At 40.8% G+C, this 24,905-nt stretch overlaps 1 protein-coding gene and 1 long non-coding RNA gene across 6 annotated transcripts; one reads left to right on the forward strand and one right to left on the reverse strand.

Moving 5' to 3' along the window:
- Window positions 1-2,399: 2,399 nt before the first annotated feature.
- Window positions 2,400-7,065, reverse strand: LOC135092282 (probable valine--tRNA ligase, cytoplasmic). Its single transcript, XM_063990737.1, has 5 exons — window positions 6,817-7,065; window positions 6,342-6,594; window positions 5,809-5,916; window positions 5,256-5,391; window positions 2,400-3,249 (listed from the first exon to the last, which is right to left on the reverse strand). The coding sequence occupies exons 2-5, from the start codon at window positions 6,435-6,437 to the stop codon at window positions 3,158-3,160; spliced, it is 432 nt and encodes a 143-aa protein (XP_063846807.1). The 5' UTR covers window positions 6,438-6,594; window positions 6,817-7,065; the 3' UTR covers window positions 2,400-3,157.
- Window positions 7,066-11,346: 4,281 nt separating this feature from the next.
- On the forward strand, window positions 11,347-24,028 carry LOC135092283 (uncharacterized). 5 transcript variants are annotated; one of them, XR_010262813.1, is made up of 5 exons: window positions 11,347-11,513; window positions 19,526-19,687; window positions 20,129-20,275; window positions 23,308-23,469; window positions 23,908-24,028. It is a non-coding gene; the product is annotated as an uncharacterized LOC135092283 (long non-coding RNA). The 5 variants fall into 5 exon arrangements; XR_010262812.1 differs by lacking the exon at window positions 11,347-11,513 and adding an exon at window positions 15,216-15,388; XR_010262811.1 differs by lacking the exon at window positions 11,347-11,513 and adding an exon at window positions 15,390-15,484.
- The last annotated feature ends 877 nt before the right edge of the window (window positions 24,029-24,905 follow it).

The following is a 24,905-nucleotide window of genomic DNA, read 5'->3' on the forward strand; positions in this document are numbered from 1 at the left end:
TCATTTGTCCCTTTTCTAGTAAATTCTTGAACTCCCTGCCTGCTTCTGTATTTTGTCCTTCCTATGAGTTGAACTCTTTCAAGAGGAAGGTTTCAAGACACTGCCCTCCAATCAATTTTTATTATCATATTTTCTACCTTTGTATGGGGCCTGATACCTCAGTGGACCGAGTGTGGTCAGGTAATTAGATGAGTGGCACAGCACTCACTTTTAGGACCATTATTTTTTTATATGCACTAATGATCTAGGTAATGGGATTAGTAATGATTGCAAATTTGCAGACAACATCAAGATAGGTAGATTAATTAGGTTGGATTTTGATGCAGTCACCCTACAGGCAGACTTAGACAGGATGAACAAATGAACAGATAAATGATAAATGTATTTTAATATTAGTGATGTAAACTACTTAGCATAAAGAGAAGAAACTCACTTAGTATGTACACAATAAAGAACAAGACTGGTAAGATCAGAGAATGAAAAAAAAATGTAGGAGTTATGGTTAGCTCTGGTCTCTATCAGATAAAACAATACATAGAGGGCAGAAATTCAGCAGGTTCTGTATTAGAAATAATCTCTAATAGTGTTAAAAGTACAAGTCCTGAAGTAATACTGACTAATCTTTAGTAGTGTTGAAAGTAGAAGCTCTGAAGTAATATTAAAGTTTTATTTGGTGCTGGTCAGACTTTATCTACATTATGGTGTAGAATTTCAGTTCCTTGAGGGAATATAGGTCTTTTAGAATCAGTACAAAGGAGAATGACTAAAAAAATAAAAGGGATGAGAAATATTCCTTGTGAAAGAAATTTGAAGCTTTTAAGTTTGCATTTTTTTTAAAAGACATGATCTGATAGAGACCTGGGGGCAGAGCAAACTTAGTAATGATCAATGCCTTAAAAACTCAGTTCTTCCATTTATCAAATTCACACAATCTTCCAGATATCTATACATCCTTAGTCAATGATACTCAGCTGTTCCCCTCTTCTACACTGAACATCTTCGGTCTGTCCTTCACTTATAATCTTAACTGGAAACCTCACATCTCATCTCTAGCTAAAGTAGCTTCTATGAAGTAAGGCATTCTGAGTCATCTCTGCCAGGTTTCTCACCCTCCTTCCCCTCCCACCCCAGTTGCTAACTCTGTACAGGGGCCTTATCTGTTCATGTATGGAGTTTGCTTCATGTGTTTAGGGGGATGGAGGGAAGTTCACTCAAACTACTATTTTAGAGAGGGTGAAGTCAAAAGCTTTTCATGTTATTAATTCCTCTCCTCTAACTGATTATCTTCAGCCTCTCTTATTGCAAGAAGATAAGGGAAGCTGCAGGAAGCCACCAGCCCTACATGTAGCATTTCCCATATCAAATATACCTTCCTATTTCCACCTATCATCCTCATCCATGAATTTGTCTTGTTTTCAAGCTCTCTAATGGCTCAGCACTAACTACCTGAAAACTCAGTCCTTTCTATTCCATACATCTGCCACTCTATTTGAGAACCAATTCCTTCTTATCTCTTTAGTTAAATCTAATTGCTAGTGCTTGGTGGTGCTTGGCAAGTCTTGTGTTCAGTTCATTATCAAGACCTGGTACAATATTTTGAAACACTTTGCTCTTTCATCACAACTGTTTTCAAAGGTTACAGAGATGATTATCTAAGACCTCTTTGGTGTTTTTCCATTGACAGTGAAGAATCTTGGCTACAATATCACTAGAATCATGAAAATATTTTAGTAATTTCCCATAGAACTTTGTTATACTATCACTTGAATCATGAAATCATCCTGGAAAATCTTAGCATCTTCTCAACATTGTTAAATTATCACTGGAATCACAAAAACAAGTGCTTGAAAACTTAAAAACTTCCCCCTAGAAACAACTAAAATTAATTGAGATGAAGCACTAAAACCTTTAAGCATCTCATACTTTATCAAGGATTCCATTAGTTTAAATTTATATGCTGTGATCTCCCTTACAGCCTGTTTGGTGCAGTGTTCCCTTCTCCTCATATCATCTGTGCCATGGCCAGTGATGGTCTGGTGTTCCCTTTTTTCTCCAAGATCAGTAAGAAATTCCAGACTCCCACCATTGCAACTGCTCTCCCTGGCATATTTGCTGGTAGGCAGTCTGGCATGTTGTTGAAGCCAAGATGGATAACTTCAGACCTGAGTTAATATCAGTTAACCTTGACTTAACTCTTCATTACATTAATCTTTACTTATGTTCAGGCAATATCCACTCATCATAGTGGATATGATGAGCATTGGGACCTTCATGGCTTACACTATTGTGGCTCTTTGTGTCCTGCTGCTGAGGTAAGTGTGTGTGTGTGTGTGTGTGTGTGTGTGTGTGTGTAGACAATGCATGATTTGGTATTACAAGAAGGAATATTAGAAGCTTAATTCAACATCTATATTAACTTTATTGATTGTGACTTATCCTGCAAGCATAACATTTTTGTTGACAACTTGTTGTCAACTTTGTTGACAATTTAGGTGAAAATTCACCTAAAGACTGACATTTCTACTTCTTATGCAACCTAACTTGTTCTACATGCAGAAAGATGTATCCCTTGCATTCAGAGCCAAATCATGGGGACTCAGGAGAAATACCAATAAAATTGCTATTAGGTTTTGTCATGGCACCTCACCCCATCCAGGAACCATTTACTAATATCAATACCCATCCAATTCATTTTGTAGATTCAGTATCAGATTTGGAACTGTTGGTTGATAACACCTTGGAATTTCACCAACACATTCAAAGAAGTGTCAATAAAGCTTCCAGTATTGCCTCTAATCTTCTGAAGAGCACTGTCAACCAGGACTCCTCATTTATGCTTTCTCTCTATTTCACACATATTCATCCAATAATTGAGTTCTGTTCAGTGGTGTGGCATACAGGTTATGAAGGAGACTTCTCGCTGCTGGAGGGGTTTCAATGTCACTGGTCCGAGCAAATTTCTGGATTTCACAAGGTGGATTATAGTGCTCGTCTTTCTACTCTGGGTCTGTATTCAGTGTGGGGTAGACAATTCAAGAGCTCATCTGATCAAGGTGTGGGAAATATTTAGGGGGTTATCAGCTATCCCTGTGGCTGACATCTTTGTACCCGTGGTGGGTGTTAGGACAAAATATTTCATCCTCATATACATAGTGACTTACGCAAAAGATTTTTTCCAGTCAGAGCGCTGATTCTCAACCAGGGCAGTGCAGACACACTTCCATGGGGGCATGAGCACAAGACAGGAGGCTAAAAATAAATAAATAAATTAATTAATTAATTAAAAAATAAATAAATAAAATAATATTAATAACAATAATAATAGTGTAGTCCAGCACAGTAATAGCCCAGCCAAGGGCTATCTATCTGTCTATGATGGCATACTTGGATAGGGGGCTGAGTGAGTGGTGCAAGGAGAGGGGGAGGGGGGCTCCAACTGTATTGAATTAGGTTTGGGGGGCCCAGCTTGCAAAAGGTTGAGAATCCCTGAGTTAAGAGTCATTAGCGACTGGAATTCCTTGCTTTCTGAGGTTGTGCTAGCTCCCACTTTATCACTTTAAAAGACTACTTGCTGCTCATTTGGGGGGACAGACTATATGAATACTAACTGTGTATTATTAGTGATAGTTCAGTAAATGCTTACAACACACATTCCACAGTATTTTACTTGAGGTTCATGCCTGTCGTCATCACAAACGTTTTATTACACTTTGGTGTGTTGGCATGTTTAGAGCTCCCTTCCAGAGGAGCTCATCCTGGTAAGAAATGTCAACATGGAGCTGACTTGACACCGTCACCATGTCACGTCACAGCGGCACAGCCACTGTACAATTGTTGAATGAATGAACAGAGTTGTCTTATATCAACACAACCTAGAATATCATCTCTCCTTCAGACCTATCCTAAATGTATATTCTACTTGTCCACATGTCTTCTTTTAGCAAAGCTGTCATGCGCCTCACACGCCTCCTGTCACCCGCTCCTGCCAGCTGCCAATGCAGAACGCACCCTCCAGCACTCAATGTTTGGGGCGATAGTTCTTTGTTAATGGAAGATAATTAGATTTTCTCTCATATCAAGTTGAATTGGTTTAGCTGACACTCTCTCTGTCTCTGTCTCTCTCTCTCTCTCTCTCTCTCTCTCTCTCTCTCTCTCTCTCTCTCTCTCTCTCTCTCTCTCTCTCTCTCTCTCTCTCTCTCTCTCTCTCTCTCTCTACGATTGATTCCAAAGGCCACAAAGATAATTAGCAGAGGTTTTCGTGAGTGTTTCTCCTGTTAGTAATGTAGGAATGTTGTTAATTTGTCACTAAAACCATAAAAAACATCCTTAAAAACCTGTGCCACTTCAAATAGAGCCTTTTTAAAGCGTGTTTCTTCCATCAGTAGAGTAGAAATGTAGTTATTTATTTATATTTTATATATAACACACACACACACACACACACACACACACACACACACACACACACACACACACACACACACACACACACACACACACACACACAAACACAGGTGGTCTGGCAGGGAAGTGTTATGAGAGATGTACAAATGCATAGCAAGGCAAGGCACACAGCTTTCACACCCACCTCACACTCACTCACAACACTCTTTCAACACCTTAACCTTTGTTGGGGAAGAGAAGCACTACTGCCTTAACCTTACAAATACACTTATTATAGCTTATCTCTTACATATACGAAGATAAAGCACACAACTTTCACCGTTACTCTCACCCACAACAATCTTTCAATGCGTTAATCCTTGTTGGGAAAGAGAACCACTAAAATATTATCTCCTACAAATATATTTAAACACTCACTCAACACTCAACACCTTAGCCCTTGATGGAGATGAGAAGCACTCCTATCCTAACCTTACAAGAGCACTCACTAAAATCTTATCTCCTACATATACCAAAACAAAAACACAATTTTCACCCTCACTCACTCAACACACAACACCTTAGCCCTTGATTGAGATGAGAAGCACTCCTACCCTAACTTTACAAGAGCACTCATTAAAATCTTATCTCCTACATATACCAAAACACACAATTTTCACCCTCACTCAATCAACACTCAACACCTTAGCCCTTGACGGAGACGAGAAGCACTCCTACCCTAATCTTACAAGAGCACTCACCAAAATCTTATCTCTACTCCATTCATTGATCCATACACCAACCCAGTTACCCCACACAAGACTCAATGCACCACAAAGTTATACACATTCATCTATCTATGCCACACTGACTATTGAAGTTGGTGGAGCACAGGGTGAACCAAAGGGCATCAGCTCCACACTCTGGGATGCCTGTGGGGAAGTTCCTCCTGATACCAGTGAGTACCTCTTCTGTATTCAGGCTCCCCTCCATCCTCTCACACAGTACCTGAGGGCATGAGGGGGTGGTGAGAGGATAAGAGGCTACGAGGGAGGAGGGAAGGGATGAAATGTGGTGAAAAAAAGAAGAGAAAACAGATGAGCAGGAAAATGGAAGCAGAGAAGAGGAAAAGGAAGAAAAGAGAAGAGATGAAAAGACAAAGAAAGGGAGAAAAGAGAGAAAACAGAATTATAAACACAATTTTTGCCATCACATCTAAAAATCTCTCTCTCTCTCTCTCTCTCTCTCTCTCTCTCTCTCTCTCTCTCTCTCTCTCTCTCTCTCTCTCTACAGTGCTCCTTCAAAAAAATACACTTGCTAAGAAGCTTTCACAAATATTCATGTATCACCTGGTGTCCAGATACTGCTCACCACACCCAATGAACATCAATACAGAACACACTCCAGCACCAGCAAGTCACGCACCTCCAGGGACGCCCCACTGATCACATCCAGGGGGTTTATCACATTGCCCCAGGACTTGGATGTCTTGTGGCCGCCACCATCACACAGGAGGCCATGCAGCAGCACAGTCTGGGGAGGGAGGGTGATATAACATAGGTGATATAACACAGGCAATACTGGTAACAATTAATATCAAACTACGTAAGAGGAAGGAGAGGTAACACACAGGTAGTCAATTCTTTCAATCTATCAGCATCTATAAACATTACTAGCCTTCTGAAATCTCCATCTTTTTATCAAACAATTAGTAATGCAAGAGTTTACATTATTAACAGATATTTTAGTTATATACCAATGAAAATATGGACTAATTACACACCTACAATTAGTTACCTGAGTTTCTGATAACACGTAAGACAAAGGAACAAAAACAAGATCAATAACAGAGAACAGGACCACAAAGAATGTATATCAACTGAAGGAAAAACAATAAAAAGTAAACATTTCTGCCATATATCAGACCATCCAAACTAACACTAGGTAAACACACGTACCTTCCTTCTCCACAGCCTTCCGCCTTGCATCTTCCTCCGAGCAGCTGCCACCCACACCTCCCGGCCGTCTGCTGCAGTGATGTGGTACACTGGCATTCTGTGGCCCCACCAGAGTTGCTGGGAGACACACCAGTCTGTGATGTTGTCCAGCCAGCTATGCCATGCCCTCCTGTGCAGCTGTGGCACCAGGTTCAGACGGCCGCTCTGCACAGCCTCAGACGCCTCCTGTGCCAACTCCTTGCACCGAACGAACCTGTGTAGACATGAAAGTAAGCAAGAGAGAGAGAGAGAGAGAGAGAGAGAGAGAGAGAGAGAGAGAGAGAGAGAGAGAGAGAGAGAGAGAGAGAGAGAGAGAGAGAGAGAGAGAGAGAGAGAGAGAGAGAGAGACTTAACCTAACTTAACCTAACTGAATTAATATAAACCTAACCTGATGGAAACAAATAAATAAAAATAAAAAGCTGCAGCCGGCCTCACCTTTCTTGACAGGCGCCTTTTTTATGTTCATACACATTTCCCTGGTGGCACACGCTGCTAGCCGCCCCCTGGCCACGCCCCTCGCCACCTCACTCATGTACAGATCCATTGCCCCTCTAAAAAGCAACAAATTCACCCGTATATCAAGTCTGACTCTGCGTTTGTTTACATTTCTCTGGGTCTCGGTCTGGGCTCAGGCCTGCAGGATGGGAGAATGATAGAAAACGAGAGATTTTCAGGCAAGACTAGTATAAGTTGAGGCTCCATTATAAAATACCGTGATACAATATTACTATTACTACTACTACTACTACTACTAATAATAATAATAATAATAATAGTAATAATAATAATAGTAATAATAATAATGAAAAACACACAATGCACATGATCGCAAGACCACTCCTTGTGTATACTAACCTTACTTAATGTGTATAGATTTCTGAGCATATACCAGCATCTCTTATGAGTTTATGTGTGTATATCAGATTTAGCAAGTGTATGGATGCGTCTCTAAGTGTATCCCAGTGTTTGTATACAAGTTTGTGTGTGTATACCAGACTTAGTAAGCGTGTGTGTGTTTCTAAGAATATACAACCAATAGCAAGTGTTTGTATATGTCTCTAAGTGTATACCTGTCTTAATTGTCTGTTTGTGTGTGTATACCAGCATTACATAGTGTCTGTAATGGTTTGTGTGTATACTAGTCTTTTTTAATTGTTACCCACTATCCCAGCCCTCCAGACCCACCTGAGGCATAAAGCGTCACCCCAGAGTACAGCCCCAGGTTGGTCTGGCTAGCCCCAATGACGATGAAAGCAGGAACCATCATTATCACCTGCTGTGGTTGATGATGATGGCTTCTACACACACACACACACACACACACACACACACACACACACACACACACACACACACACACACACACCTCAGACAGCAATTCCTGGAAGAAGAGAGGACAGAACAGCATGCCAGCCACAGCAAAAGCAAGTGCGTGAACAGACACGGCCACCAACCGGCCACCAACCGGCCAGTACTTCCCCAACGGAATAACGCAGCCCCCACAGTCGACCCAGCGGTGAAGTCTGTGCTCAATATTATTTATCAAGACTCTCTCTCTCTCTCTCTCTCTCTCTCTCTCTCTCTCTCTCTCTCTCTCTCTCTCTCTCTCTCTCTCTCTCTCTCTCTCTCTCCTCTCTCTCTCTCTCTCTCTCTCTCTCTCTCTCTCTCTCACCATTGGTCGGTGGACTGTACAGTAGACACCCAGTCATCATGGTGGAAGGATTTTCTCCAAGTACTGTACCTCCACGACTCCCTCCAGGCTCCTCCACTTTCCTCCAGTCACTCCATAAGCTTGATGATCAGCAGCTGTCCCTCTATAACACAAGCTTCACTCTGGCCAGCTCTCTGGAGGCCTCCGAACCTGTGGGTGTAAGGTTAGGTTAGGTTAGGTTAAGTTAGGTTAGGTTAGGTTAGGTTAATGGAGGAGGAGGAGGAGGAGGGAGGAGGAGGAGGAGGAGGAGGAAGACTTTTCATTATCCAAGCCTCTTATCTTCTACACGTTAGGTCTGTTCCTCCTCCTCCTCCTCCTCCTCCTCCTCCTCCTCCTCCTCCTCCTCCTCCTAGTCCTCCTCCTCCTCCTCCTCCTCCACCTCCTCCTTCTCCTCCTCCTCCTCCTCCTCTTCCTTCTCTCTCTCTCTCTCCCCTCTCTCTTGCTACCTTGTTCATTTTGTTCTTCCTATTCCTCTTCCTCCTCCTCCTCCTCCTTTTCCTGTCCTCTTTATGTAATTTCAATAGTAATACCTTGAAATTAACTAAAGAAAACGAATCAGTATACATAGAAAACGAGATTATTATCATTATTTCCCCTCGATTCCCTCTCTTTCCCCCACCATAGACAGCATTTCCTCTTCCTTAGCTATAAAAAATTTCCCTTTCCCCCCCATCCCCCCTCAACACTAAGAAAATTCCCCTATTTTTTCCCCTTCCCCACAAATTCTCCTCATTCTCCCCTTCTTTCCGTCTTTTTTCCATACAAAGACAGCATTTCTCCTGCCTTAACCCTTAAAACGGAATATTTCTCACTTATCCCCCAAAATATTCCTTTTTTTTCCCTTTTTTTTCTCTTTTTTCCCTAATTCACAGCATCTCATCTACTTTACCCCAAAAATTCCTCTTTTTTTCCCTTAGTTTCACAAGATTTCCCCTGAACCCCCCCCCCTTCCTAGTCCCTTGCGCTCCTACCTTGCCATGAGGTTGTGCAAGCCGCTGGGTGTGTTGAGGGCGGCGTGGAAGGGAGTAGTGTGGGCCGTGGGCGTGGTGGGCAGTGGGCGGATGGGCGTGGGAGAGGCGGGCCATCCATCCTGTCTAGTGAGGCCGCCCACGGAATAGTCTGAGTCACTGTAAGGGAAGAAGGAAACACATTAAATTAGAGACCTGTCATGATGGGTTAAGGGGGAGGTCGAGGGGAGAGGGGAGAGGGGAGAGGGGAGAGGGAAGCATATTGTTATTATTGTTATTGGTGAAGGGAACTAGTAGGGTGTATAATTGTACGAGAGAGAGAGAGAGAGAGAGAGAGAGAGAGAGAGAGAGAGAGAGAGAGAGAGAGAGAGAGAGAGAGAGAGAATTTATATCCATTTAATATTGTACAAGTTATAAATTATAGTAGTCTCTTAATAATAGCAGCAGTTATAATAATAATAATAATAATAATAATAATAATAATAATAATAATAATAATAATAATAATAAAAGTAATAATATCAATAATTAATAGGAATACTACTAATATTAATAATATAAACATACAAATAACATACAATACAACAACAACAACAACAACACACACACACACACACACACGCATCATTAACCTTCACAAAACAAATAAACAAACAAACAAACAAACAAACAAACCTTTTCCAGTCAATATCATTATTATTATTATTTTAGAGGCAAATAAAATAAGTGTCATATATTCCTTAACATTTCCCTCTAAATGTGTGTGTGTGTGTGTGTGTGTGTGTGTGTGTGTGTGTGTGTGTGTGTGCGTGACAGACAGACAGGTGTGGATATGAATACAGGTCTAATTATTAAAGGTGTAAAACTATTAATTACAAAAGGTAGTTTAATTATTATTGTTGTTTGTGAGTGGGGTGATGCTGGTGGTGGAGATGGTGGTGGTGGTGGTGGTGGTAGTAAAAGTAGTAGTAGTAGTAGTAGTAGTAGTAGTAGTAGTAGTAGTAGTAGTAGTAGTAGTAGTAGTACACACACACACACACGCACACGCACGCACACGCACACACACACACACACACACACACACACACACACACACACTCTCTCTCTCTCTCTCTCTCTCTCTCTCTCTCTCTCTCTCTCTCTCTCTCTCTCTCTCTCTCCTTTTAGTACCAAAAAAAAGAAAAATCATCGGTATTGTGATGAAAATTTACAAGGAGGAGGAGGAGGAGGAGGAGAGGGTGGAGGAGGAGGAAGAAGAAGAAGAAGAAGAAGAAGAAGAAAAGAAGAAGAAGAAGAAGAAGAAGAAGAAGAAGAGAAGGAGGAAGAGGATGGAGAAGGAAAAGGTCAGAGGTCCTTCTATTCGGCATCCTAGAGAGAGAGAGAGAGAGAGAGAGAGAGAGAGAGAGAGAGAGAGAGAGAGAGAGAGAGAGAGAGAGAGAGAGAGAGAGAGAGAGAGAGAGAGAGTTGGCATAGTTTCCTTGCATTAATTTCCAGTTCAAAAACTTTAGAGCAATTCTAGCAGGAGGAGGAGGAGGAGGAGGAGGAGGAGGAGGAGGAGGAGGAGATGGAACAGAAAAGAACAATTAATGAAAGTGGAATAACAAAGATGAAATTATGATCTGGATGTGTGTGTGTGTGTGTGTGTGTGTGTGTGTGTGTGTGTGTGTGTGTGTGTGTGTGTGTGTGTGTGTGTGTGTGTGTGTGTGTGTGTGTGTGTGTGTTCCTCCGCAGCAAACAAATGCAGGCACAACAGGACGTGTTTTCTTTCACTCCCGAAACTCAGTTAAGGAGGAGTAGGAGGAGGAGGAGGAGGAGGAGGAGGAGGAGGAAGAGGAATGCGGCACACGAAACACAGGGCGGGTGTGGGCACTGGTTCTCTGCAGCACATCTCCGGCACATGGATGGGCCGCTGTGTGTGTGTGTGTGTGTGTGTGTGTGTGTGTGTGTGTACCTGCACCGGCAGTGTGTGGCTGCGGGCGGGACAGCGCGGCGTCTCTCAGCTGGTCTTTCCGCTCCTCATAGATGGGTGGGTGGGGTCCGCGCCATCTGGCTCGCCGCCCAGTTGACGAGGGCAGCGCGGGCTACGTCCCGCTCGCTGGTGCGCCGCTGGTAGGGGCGTGTCACAGAGTAGTAGTAGTTCCTGACACCGCGGCCCCGCACGTGGCGAGCCGCCCCCCGCCCCTCCGCCACATACTGCGTTACGTCCTCCTCCAGGGACAGCGACCAGCGGCGCTGCGTCCCCGAGTGGGCGGGCGGGCGTGGTGAGGTGCTCGCGGCGGAGGCGGGCGTGGCCGCGCTGGGGGAAGGTGGTGTTGGTGGTGGTCGCCGGGCTGAGGGTAGAGAGGCGCTAATGTGTGGGTGCTGGTGAGGGTGGCAGCCCAAGACGTCACGGTGCGCGCCGCGGGGTCCTCCACCATCATCACGGACGTGAGGGAGCGCGCGCGGTGCATCAGGTGGGTCATCTCTGGGGCCTCCTGGCCGCGTGTGGAGGGCAGCGGCGCCACGGTGGTGCGGCGCGTTGAAGGGGAGCGCACGGGAGGCGGCGGCTTCGAGGAGGTTCCGAATCAGTTCTTCTGAGTTCTTCTTCTGCAGTGGTGTTGTTCAGGTGGCAAGACGTGGCCACCATTGCATTACCCATGTGCAGTCACTAATCCACAGCGTATCTTGCATATTCACCCTGCAAAGTCACGAAATGCTCTGAATGTGACAATTTCCACCATTCTGAACGAGATTTGCGTAATATTTCACTTCTCATTTCACGATCATTTCGCTGCTCAAACACAATGAATATTTAGAAATTATCAATGCCCAAATATTTATCCAGATTTTGTCAAAGTTCCTCGACACACGGAAGAGATATTGGCAAAATTTATTTCCGCAAAGCGAAGTCCCCCCTAAAAACTGGAAGGGGTGGGTTGGGTCCCTTTGGGTTTGGTGGGGAGGGGGGTAAATGAGGAGATGGGGAGGAGTCAGAGGACGGGGAGGTAATGGGGAGGTGATTTGGGGGGGTAAAACCGTTAAATGCATTACATCACGAGAAATATATCTTTTCTGTATAGATTCCTTAGCAATAAAAGCATTTCTATCTTTGTGTTGCCAAAGTATTGTGCAACGATTAAATGTGTATCTAATTATATCTACCAGTCTGTGGAAAACCTTGTTTCTGGTTATAAATTGTAAATGTTGTAGTATTAGCGACGATATCAAGGCATGCACTGTGTTGCGTTAGGTTTGGACCGTTTGCATCTTGTTTAGTTTACCAATATACAAAACAAATGGAGTCAATGTTTGCAAAAGTTTTGCAATACAGAAACAGAATAAATCAACAGAAAAACACAGGTTTGCCTAAGATATCTATTCAAAGCTACATTGTCTATCAGTGGCCTCTGAACCTAAATTTTGAACGAAAAACAAGGATTTTGCTGATTTTCGTAATATTTTAACACAGTTTGGTGTGTTTATATAAAAGACAAGTAATATCTCACCGCGGTACATCAAGTCTACTGCCTCAAACGAATACATCTTGTTTATTGCATTATTGTGCATGTAACTAGATCAAAATCTCAAGAAAATAAACACCATATACTAATTTATTCGTACCAAAACATTTACATTGAACGATGAAATAAGAAAACCCACTGGTACGAAAACATTCACTTAGAGCTGAGAGTCACTTAGAGCATGTGACGTCAAGAACAATAGATGACAGAATGCACAGCATAAGAGGATCCAAGTATTTATAGAGCACTCTTATAAGATATCTGAAACTTTTTACTATAAATTGAAACTCCTTATTTTGGCTGTTTACTAAAGATATCTCTATTTCATCATTATTTCCTGGATAATAGCATATTTTGTCTTTGGAAATTTAAATGTTGAATAGGAGAAAAGAATGGTCTAGCAGTAATATAAGAGGATCAAAGAGAGCACCCCACGAGATACCACGAAGGTCACAAGTTTATGAGCATACCACAGAGGGTTTTCACAGAGGGTGCGAGGATATAGATGAAAAATTAAAGTAATATAATATTTTTGCACGCGTATGCTATCTATTGTGACGAGAGAGAAAAAAAAAATATCAGGGAAATATATAATAAACAAATAAACGAATAAATAAATAAATATACAAATAAGCTTAATTGAACAAATATTATAAATTCAATTACGAAAAAAAAATCCATTATGATAATCGAGATACGACAAAATGTATATTTCCAGAAACAAGATTATGAAAAACTATAGAATTTCACAGCAATACTTAGAGATAACGATATCTAAAGATTATACATGGAGAGATACTGAAGATACAAACTTAATATAACCTACACACCAAGAAATTATGACTACCAATTAGATATATTAGGTAAAATAGAGGTACTGACAGACAAGTCCAGGGGTGACAAAAAGAGATGGAGGGATTTAAACTATGGAGGAATATTGAGATAGTGGGAAATGTAATTATGACTAGACAGAGAGAGAGAGAGAGAGAGAGAGAGAGAGAGAGAGAGAGAGAGAGAGAGAGAGAGAGAGAGAGAGACCCATTCATTCTTCACCTGTCAACATCTGGGGAGGGGACCATAAATGTCCCCAGGTCTGTCTGCCTTTCTGTCGACGACCCTAAGTGTCTTGACACCCCCTCAACTTTTTCTTCATTAACTTGTGCAACATTCGCGGTCTAAGATCTAATTTTCAATCTGTACAACACCACCTCTCCTCTTCTAAACCTCATCTTCTTTTCCTCACATAAACTCGAGTGTCTGAGGCAACTGACAGTAGCTACTGTTTTTGTTTTGTAATGCAGTTTAGTACAGAGCAGAAATTCGTGTTACCAAATGGTTCAGCTTCTTACTTAACTTTTATAAAATTTCTAGAGATCTATTTAGGTTTTCAGAGGTATTTTCGTGACTCTAGGAAAAAAAATAATCCAGCTCTACGTGTTTCTTATGTAATTCAACTTATTACACAACAGGAATCCGTGTTATCATATCTTCCCGCGTCTTATCTGAACTTTTATCATGTTCTGGTCTGTTATTTAGGTTTTCAAAGGCATTTTCATGACTAGCACAAAAATCCATCTATTCTTGTTTGTTCTGTCATTTTTATATAACAGAAGAGAAACTCGTATCCTCAAACGATCTGGCGTCTTATCTTTCTTAATTTTTATCAGGTTCTAGTAGAAATTATGTACGTTTTTATGTTTCTGGGTAAAAAAGAAAACATCTATCTTCCCTGTTTATTCTGTAATTCATTTAACTACAGCAGAACAAGAACAACATGCTAAAACATTCCGGTTGCGTTGCGAGAAGTTTTGTGGAGCAGTTGTGAAATATTGTCTGCTGCTGAATTACTGACGTGTCCTTAAGCTTCACCTATATTGTAATAGCACGTGTTTCTTGATTTCTGACCTGGTGTTCTAGAGTGTATGGTGTCTTATATAGGGAACAGTGAGAAAGGACCTTCACTCCTCTCCCTGTGGTTCAGTGGCTGATGTCTCTTCTTATTTTTTTTCTTCTCCCTCGTCACTCGGTCAAGAAAACAGAACTGTCCCCTTTACAAGATAAAACCCCTCTGCTTTGGTCTGTATGACATCAAATCGCTCCACTCCCTCCCTTATCCACTCTTTAAATTCCCTTATACTCTTTACCCCAATCTTAATAACCCTAGGAACACTTCAGCAATATAATATCTTAAGAGTCTTCTGTGGAATCAACTCAGACAGGTTTGAATTACTTGAATCGCGCTGACACACCTTCTCCTCACACTCCGTCTCTTAAACGTCCTTTAAATTCCCCCTATACTCTTTACCCAAGCTTATTAACCCCACAGATACTTTCTTACTACAATATCTTAAGTCATACGTAATCATATCAGAGGCTGGAATTTTTTGAATTTCGCGCAAAAACATCCGCTCTTCACACCATCTAAATTGTGTTATACTCCTTATCCAAGCCTACTAACCCTAGGAACACTTCAGAACTACAATATCTTAATAGTATAGTGCGGAATGATGCCTTTACACGCTTCAGTTACGCTCTAATAAACTCCTTTCAATAGCGAGAAAATATGAGCTGTCAAGTGAATGGCATCCACCATCACCATGACAACGGGTCGTGAGCAGCCAATCCCAGCTCGCCATTTCATCCGGGACCTCAAGATGGCCACACTGATACAATATAGTTTAATTTCCAGCCAAGATGAGAGTTAACCGAGACATATATGGTGGATAAAAAGCTCTTAAAAATATGGGTGTTCCGAGGAAAGTATACCACTAGGGAATGTGGGTTACATTAGTAATGGAGGAATATTTTGAGAGCAGACGAAACTAAAGGTACAGTTACTAGTTAGTGTTTTTGTGTGTTTGTTTATGTGTGTGTCGTGGAGGAGTGATCTGTGCCTGACCATGTGGCTGTATAATGAACCAGGCGTGAGTATTCAGCATTTGACCAAACACACTCACGCAGAGACTGTCCCTTTAAACCTTCGTCCCTTTAAACCGTACCCAAATAAACGCTTTCGATTCGCGTAGGCAGACCAGGCTAGCTCTCTCTGACCGGGCCATGTGACGTATTTTTAGTCATATGGTCCTAGTGAGAGTAACCCGCCGGCTAGGGAGTCTAGGAGTGTTAACTGGTTATTTAACAGAGTAGAAGATGAGAGAGAGACTGGGATGTGTGATGGATGAGTGACAGGGAGAAGAAGGGTGTAATCTGTTTGACGTAAGGGTGACAGGCTGTGTGTGCGTCCGTGTGTAACATGTATGTGGGTGGGTGTGGGTGACTGGGTGTGTGTGGTGGGTCAGTGTCCGTATGTATGTGTGCAGAGTTGCCAGGTCCGTGGTTTTCTCGCCCAATTGGGCTCTTTTTCCTGGTATTGGGCGTGAAAAATATGGTTTCCGCGGTTTGGCGCTTTTTGGGCTCTTTTTACCGCAGTTGGGCTATTTTCTGGGCTACTTATATTTGAAAATATATAATATACTCTTGCCTTCCCGACATACCAAATCAGGGAGTAGACTCACTCGTATGATAAGGAGTGGCGCCAGGTCAGCTAGCAGAAGGGTGTGAACAAGTCTCCCCTCTCCATAAGGGGATTACTACTAGGGCCGCATGACCTCATTAAGACTGTAGGGCATCCATCCTGAACACCTGCATGCCGCACCCATAATTTCCACATTCACCTCACAGCACACACACTGAACACAGCCAGTTTATTCTCAGCCTCGTAGCTGCCTCAGCCTGCCTGGAGGAGATACAAGTATACTGGATACAGGCCACGTGCATATGTGTGTACGCTCAAGTGAACATGAGCAAGTGGTCGAAATACAGCAAAAAATACTGTAAAGAGTGGGAACAAGAGGACGGGCTCAAGACGTGGATAAGGAGTACGAGTATAGCCGGCGATGATACTCATGCATCCTGCAAATTTTGCAAAACTGTGATCAGAGCCCATCACAGTGACCTTATCAAGCATGGTCTGACAGCAAAGCATGAGAAAAATGCTGCTCCATTTTCTAACATGAGGACTCTGTTTCAATCAGGGTTATCAAGAACAAAAGTCACTAGTGATGCAAAAGTTGCTGAGCTGAAGTTAGCAGCTCACATTGCTTGTCATTCAAGCGTCAGGACAATCGATCACATGGGTGAGCTAGTAAAAGATATTTCTGGTAAGGATATATCCTTACATAGGACAAAATGCACGGCACTCGTAAACAAAGTATTAGCACCGTGTATGCTGAAGGAACTGTGTTGTGACATTGGCAAAAGTGAATATTCATTGATAATAGACGAAAATTCTGGCTTGCAGTTCACGACCATAAGGACGCCTCAGGGGAAAATGATTTTCGAGATCTTGGGAGATTTGCTTTGTCACTACTGGCTCTCCCAGTCAGTAATGCCTCGGTAGAAAGAGTATTTTCCCAAATGAATATAGTAAAAAATAAGTTAAGAAACAGAATGCAACATGTAAGTTTTGAGAGTACATTACATGTACGCTCATATATGCACAGACAAGGCATATGCTGTAACAAGTTTCTTCCTACAGAGGAAATGCTGTCATTATGTACACAAGCACTTCACAAGTGCTAATAATCATGATGATGACTATATTGATATAGACTAACTGTTGAATAAGATATCACTGTGCATATATATATATATATATATATATATATATATATATATATATATATATATATATATATATATATATATATATATAATCGTTATTATTGCTGTTACTACTACTACTACTACTACCACAACAACAACAATTATTACTACTACTACTACTATCACTATTATTATTATTGTTATTATTATTATTATTATTATTATTATTAGCCTATTATTATTATTATTATTATTATTATTATTATTATTATTATTATTATAGGTTTAAATAAAGTATGTCGTTTTCTACCTTTCTCGTTTTTAACACAACATGCATATTATTCATAAAATATTGGGCTCTTTTGGAGGGTGGAGTCCGCGGATTTTGGGCTCTTTTTGGAGTAAAAGTGCGCGGGAATACTGCCGCAGACCTGGCAACCCTGTATGTGTGTATTACCATTGTGAGACCCGCTCTGTGTGTGTGTGTGTGTGGTGTGTGTGTGTAGGGAGGGAGAGACACGTGAGTAAAGAAGGGAGGATGGGGGTCAGGAAAGAGGAGGAGGAGGAAGAGGGCTGACTGGGTGAACCTCTTAAAGATAGTATTCAGAAATTACGTGTTTTCTTGGCTTCGCTGAGTCACTGTGTTAGGGAAGAGGAAGAGGAGGAGGAGGAGGAGGAGGATATAGAAGTGATATAAGCATAGGAAGGTTTTAAGTTAGTATTAAGTTAGTATTAGTATTAGTTAGTATTTTAAGTTAGTAGGTTAGGCTATGTAAGTTGAAGTGTATTAGATTGTAAGGCTAAGTAAGGTTAGGTTAGGTTAAGATAGTGTGTTAGGTTAGGTAAGTTAAGGATAGGTTAGACTAGCATAGTTTAGGTTATATTAGATGAATTTACATTAACTTGCATAGGTTAGATTAGATTAGATTAAAGTAAGATTTGGATGACATAGGTTACGTTAGATCATGTTAAGTTATAGCAGATTAATTAGGTTAGTTAAGGTAATTGAGTTAGCAAAGGTTGCATTAGGTTAAACTAGCATAAGTGAAGAAATTAAGTTAGATTAGGTGAGGGAATTATTAGGTTAGATGAGAGGAGGTGAGGTTAGGTTAGGTGAGGTTTGGTTAGATTATGTTAGGTGAGGTTAGGTTAGGTTAGGTGAGGTGAGGTTTGGTTAAATTAGGTGAGGTGAGGTTTGGTTAGGTTAGGTGAGGTGAGGTTTGGTTAGATTACGTTAGTTGAGGTTAGGTTAGTTTAGGTGAGGTGAGATTAAGTTAGGTTACAGTGAGGCGTCTTGAAGTCATGAGAGACATTGGCAGGGGCGGAGGTGGTACCTTGCCAACTCCACCTGAGAGAGAGAGAGAGAGAGAGAGAGAGAGAGAGAGAGAGAGAGAGAGAGAGAGAGAGAGAGAGAGAGAGAGAGAGAGAGAGCAGAGGGGGGTCAGACTACTGTTTCATTTAAGGAGTCTTTAAAATTAGCTTCCCTATGTTAATGTGTTAGTTTTCATATTTATTGAGAGAGAGAGAGAGAGAGAGAGAGAGAGAGAGAGAGAGAGAGAGAGAGGCAATATGGTGTAAATAAAGGGACTAAAAATGTACTTCAAATGGCTTGATTCTCTCTCTCTCTCTCTCTCTCTCTCTCTCTCTCTCAATAAATATGAAAACTAACACCTTAACATAGGGAAGCCAATCTTCATCCTCATTTACTCCCGACCCCAACCATTGCTAATATAGACATCACTTTCATCCAGTTAGAAAATAAATATTGTAAAATAACATTAGGTCTCGTCTATCATCCTCTAGTCCAGTCACCTGCTACGGACAAAAAAACTTTATGACCTTATTGCGGACATTTGTTGCGTTAATAATTGCATAATTATGGGGGATTTTAATTATCCAGTCACTCTCAAGACATCTTTATTCGTTCTACAGCCACATCCAGTCTTAGAACTGGGAAGAAATTGCAAAATGTATTCTTTTTCAATGCCAACTCTACGTCTTGTAGATGGTTATAAAGGAGACTGCATGCATTGCTTTCTGATGCTTCTAATTGTTTTGTTTCACAGTGAAAGGCTTTAAGTGTAGTTGGAAAATGTCATAGGAAAAAATTGTAGTTAATATTGGATGCAAAATATCAAAGTAAGATTAGCTAAAGAATTTTTAACGTTGGGAATAGTAATCCATTTATATATATATATATATATATATATATATATATATATATATATATATATATATATATATATATATATATATATATATTTATATATATATATATAATATATATATATATATATATATATATATATATGGGAGTATATTTTTTGTAACAGTGTGAATGATAAGATTCCATTTTTCAGTGTTGCCACGGTGACGGTGGTGGTGGGCATGATACAGATGCGGGAGGTGGAGTTTGTGCCCGATAGAGACATGCAGCTGGACAAATTGTGTTGGTCATTGGTCAGACTGGAGTTTACATGTGTACCTCCTTCACCATCATTGGTGGACACTTCACCATGAGTGTTAGTGAAATGTGCTCTCTTTCTTACTTTATTTGTATATCAGAAAAATTTAAGGCCAGTTAGTTGTCTAGACTATAAGTTTTAAAATGAAAAAATAAATCTACATATTTTTTTAAAAGCAAACAGTTAAGGCATTGTAAAGTAAAAGTCAAAATATATTTTGGTTATTATTTTTTTTTTGCAATCAATTACTTTCATGTATAATGAAATAAATACATTTATCAAACTTAATATCATATTTAATAACAGCTAGAAGTACCAATTTGCAGATGTCTATGGAAAATTTGTATGATAATCTTGTGGCCAACAAAAAAGGATACAATGAATGATGACTTATTATTGTAAGAAATCTTTCAGAGTTGTTGTTGTGTACTTCCACATTCCATGGAGACAGGTTTTTCCTTCACTTTTCAGCATTTAAAAATGTGATAATTTCAACAGGATGCTTGAGCTGTCACGGTGCTGCTGCTGCTGTCTGCCATCATCACCCTGACACAGACCACCCTGCAGACCACCTTCATCCTGGGTGCCACACGTCACTGCTGCTACAACTCAGAGCAACTGGAGCGCAAGCCAGGAAGGGAGATGGTAACTCCTCACTTAATTTGTTGTTTATTTGAGGGCCTAATGACAGACACATAATGGAATGAGTATTTGTGAATGTTTGTTTATATCTAGATACAGCATTCACATATCTTTTAAGTGCCACCTTCCAAAAACAATGTCAGCCAGAAAAATAACTGATGAATCTAATTACATTTCAAGTCAAAAAGTTTCCTTTAACCACTTTGCTCCAGATGCTTAAAAACATGCGTTGCTCACATACATGGTGTCACGTAGGCTCGTGAGTGGTAACTTATCTAATTTCTAATAATTTCTAATATATTTCTGTGTGTGTGTGTGTGTGTGTGTGTGTGTGTGTGTGTGTGTGTGTGTGTGTGTGTGTGTGTGTGTGTGTGTGTGTGTGTTTTAATGTATGAGTGACACTGGCCAAGGGCAACAAAAATCCAATAAAAAAATATGCCCACTGAAATGGCAGTCCCATAAAAGGGTCAAAGCAGTGGTCAAAAGTTGATGAATAAGTGTCTTGAAACCTCCCTCTTGAAGGAATTCAAGTCATAGGAAGGTGGAAATACAGAAGCAGGCAGGGAGTTCCAGAGTTTACCAGAGAATGGGATGAATGATTGAGAATACTTGTTAACTCTTGCATTAGAGAAGTGGACAGAATAGGGGTGAGAGAAAGAAGAAAATCTTGTGCAGCGAGGCCGTGGAAGGAGGGGAAGCATGCAGTTAGCAAGATCAGAAGAGCAGTTAGCATGAAAATAGCGGTAGAAGACAGCTAGAGATGCAACATTGCGCCGGTGAGAGAGAGGCTGAAGACAGTGAGTTATGTTTGTGTGTGTGTGTGTGTGTGTGTGTGTGTGTGTGTGTGTGTGTGTGTGTGTGTGTGTGTGTGTGTGTGTGTGTGTGTGTGTGTGCGCGCTGATGCAGCTGAGAAGGTTGCCTTATGATAATTATTGACAAATGAAGGTAATAGATGCGCATGTCATTACTACTTTTATAAGTGTGTGTGTATGTGTGTGTGTGTTATGTACACACACACACACACACACACACAAAGAGAAGTAATAGACACGCATCCTTTACCTTCATTCATCAATAATTGTCATAAGACGACCTTCCAAGCTGCATCATTACACACACACACACACACCACTTACACACCACGTAGTGTAGTGGTTAGCACGCTCGGCTCACAACCAAGAAGGCCCAGGTTCGAATCCCGGGCACGGTGAGGCAGATGGACAAGCCTCTTAATGTGTAGCCCCAGTTCACCTAGCTGCAACGAGGTACAGGAGGTAACCCGAGGTGATGTGACTTCGCTGCCCCAGTGTGTGGTGTGTCATTGGCCTCAGTCCTACCCAAAGATCAGTCACCATGAGCTCTGAGCTCTTACACACACACACACACACACACACACACACACACACACACACACACACACACACACACACACACACACACACACACACACACACACACACACACACACACACACACACACACACACAGAGAGAGAGAGAGAGAGAGAGAGAGAGAGAGAGAGAGAGAGAGCAAAATGGCAATGAATGAAACAGGGAGGAGGGGGAACTGTGTGTGAATGAAAACATCATCTACGTGAAACATTTGATTGATTATAAAGCACATGTGCATCATATATAGTCATGAATGTGGAGGAACAGCGGAGTGAGTGATCAACCACAGAAAGGAGGAGAGAGTTGGACATGCGGAGAGAATGGAAGGGGAACAATTTGAGAAGATAAGCATGCAAATATATAAATGTAAGGTGGAATAACAGTGTTTGGTGGGAAGATGAAAGAGAGATGTCTGTTTATGAAGCAAAATGGTTGTGCAAGAGAGGAATGATTGGAAAACCATTCCCACCAAAGCCAACAGACCTTACACCATATTTTTACAAACCACAGCATCTCTATTCATCCATTCTGTGTGTCTTCTCTTCTCTCTCTCTCTCCACTCTTAATGCTGTTGTGGGTCTCTGGGCTGGAGTACATCAGAGAAAGATTGACACAGACTTATATATGAGAGGATGTTGTCTGTAACTATGCTATGGGGACATTGCAAGTTTGTGGGGTGTAGTGAATGAATAAGTGTGTCCTCTATAGCATACTTAAAAACCACACTCTCACATGGAAATCAATCTCTCTCTCTCTCTCTCTCTCTCTCTCTCTCTCTCTCTCTCTCTCTCTCTCTCTCTCTCTCTCTCTCTCTCTCTCTCTCTCTCTCTCTCTCTCTCTCTCTCTCTCTCTCTCTCTCTCTCTCTCTCTCTCTCTCTCTCTCTCTCTCTCTCTCTCTCTCTCTCTCTCTCTCTCTCTCTCTCTCTCTCTCTCTCTCTCTCTCTCTCTCTCTCTCTCTCAATAAATATGAAAACTAACACATTAGCATAGGGAAGGTAATCTTGGTCCTCATTTACAGCCAACCCCAACCATTGTTAATATAGACGTCACTTTCATCCAGGTAGAAAATAAATCTTGTAAAATAACATTAGGTCTCGTCTATCATCCTCTAGTCCAGTCACCTGCTACGGACAAAAACTTTATGACCTCATTGCAGACATTTGTTGCGTTAATAATTGCATAATTATGGGGGATTTTAATTATCCAGTCACTCTCAAGACATCTTTATTTGTTCTACAGCCACATCCAGTGTTAGAACTGGGAAGAAATTGCAAAATGCCAACTTTACATCTTGTAGATGGTTATAAAGGAGCATGCATTGCTTCTGATGCTGCTAATTGTTTTGTTTCACAGTGAAAGGCTTTAAATGTAGTTGGAAAATATCATAGGAAAAAATTGTAGTTAATATTGGATGCAAAATATCAAAGTAAGATTAGCTAAAGAATTTTTAATGTTGGGAATAGTAATCCATATATATATATATATATATATATATATATATATATATATATATATATATATATATATATATATATATATATATATATATATATATATATATATATATATATATATATGTATATACTCGTATATATGGGAGTACATTTTTTGTAACGGTGTGAATGATAAGATTCCACTTTTCAGTGTTGCCACGGTGACGGTGGTGGTGGGCATGACACAGATGCGGGAGGTGGAGGTTGTGCCCGATGGAGACATGCAGCTGGGACAATTGTGTTGGTCATTGGTCAGACTGGAGTTTACATGTGTACCTCCTTCACCATCATTGGTGGACACTTCACCTTGAGTGTTAGTGAAATGTGCTCTCTTTCTTACTTTATTTGTATATCAGAAAAATTTAAGACCAGTTAGTTGTCTAGACTATAAGTTTTAAAATGAGAAAATAAATCTACATAATTTTTTAAAAGCAAACAGTTAAGGCATTGTAAAGTAAAAGTCAAAATATATTTTGGTTATTATTTTTTTTTTGCAATCAACAACTTTCATGTAAAATGAAATAAATACATTCATCAAACTTAATATCATATTTAATAACAGCTAGAGATACCAATTTGCAGATGTCTGGAAAATTTGTATGATAATCTTGTGGCCAACAAGAAAGGATACAATGAATGATGACTTATTATTGCAAGAAATCTTTGAGAGTTGTTGTTGTGTACTTCCACATTCCATGGAGACAGGTTTTTCCTTCACTTTTCACCATTTAAAAAGTGATAATTTCAACAGGATGCTTGAGCTGTCATGGTGCTGCTGCTGTTGTCTGCCATCATCCCCCTGACACAGACCACCCTGCAGACCACCTTCATCCTGGGTGCCACACGTCACTGCTGCTACAACTCAGAGCAACTGGAGCGCAAACCAGGAAGGGATAATGGTAACTTCTCACTTAATTTGTTGTTTATTTCAGGGCCTAATGACAGACACATAATGGAATGAGTATTTGTGAATGTTTGTTTATATCTAGATACAGCATTCACATATCTTTTAAGTGCCACCTTCCAAAAGCAATGTCAGCCAGAAAAGATAACCGATGAATCTAATTACATTTCAAGTCAAAAAGTTTTCCTTTAACCACTTTGCTCCAGATGCTTTAAAAACATGCGTTGCTCACATACATGGCGTCACGTAGGCTCGTGAGTGGTAACTTATCTAATTTCTAATAATTTCTAATATAATTTGTGTGGTGTGTGTGTGTGTGTGTGTGTTTTATGTATGAGTGACACTGGCCAAGGGCAACAAAAATCCAATAAAAAAAATATGCCCACTGAAATGGCAGTCCCATAAAAAGGGTCAAAGCAGTGGTCAAAAGTTGATGAATAAGTGTCTTGAAACCTCCCTCTTGAAGGAATTCAAGTCATAGGAAGGTGGAAATACAGAAGCAGGCAGGGAGTTCCAGAGTTTACCAGAGAAAGGGATGAATGATTGAGAATACTTGTTAACTCTTGCTTTAGAGAAGTGGACAGAATAGGGGTGAGAGAAAGAAGAAAATCTTGTGCAGTGAGGCCATGGAAGGAGGGGAGGCATGCAGTTAGCAAGATCAGAAGAGCAGTTAGCATGAAAATAGCGGTAGAAGACAGCTAGATATGCAACATTGCGGCGGTGAGAGAGAGGCTGAAGACAGTCCAGTTATGTTTGTGTGTGTGTGTGTGTGTGTGTGTGTGTGTGTGTGTGTGTGTGTGTGTGTGTGTGTGTGTGTGTGTGTGTGTGTGCGCTGATGCAGCTGA

This window comes from Scylla paramamosain, chromosome 39 (genome assembly GCF_035594125.1).
Source record: "Scylla paramamosain isolate STU-SP2022 chromosome 39, ASM3559412v1, whole genome shotgun sequence".
NCBI classification, from domain to species: domain Eukaryota; kingdom Metazoa; phylum Arthropoda; class Malacostraca; order Decapoda; family Portunidae; genus Scylla; species Scylla paramamosain.

Bases quoted from the DNA above. Each gene is read 5' to 3' on its own strand.
- LOC135092282 (XM_063990737.1), bottom strand. From the start codon at position 6,437: ATGCCAGTGTACCACATCACTGCAGCAGACGGCCGGGAGGTGTGGGTG. The intron at 5,392-5,808 runs GTGCGTGACTTG...TCATGCCCTCAG, and splicing joins TCAGTGGGGCGTCCCTGGAG to GTACTGTGTGAGAGGATGGA. The intron at 3,250-5,255 runs GTCAGTGTGGCA...ATTTATTTTTAG, and splicing joins GTGCTCCACCAACTTCAATA to CCTCCTGTCTTGTGCTCATG.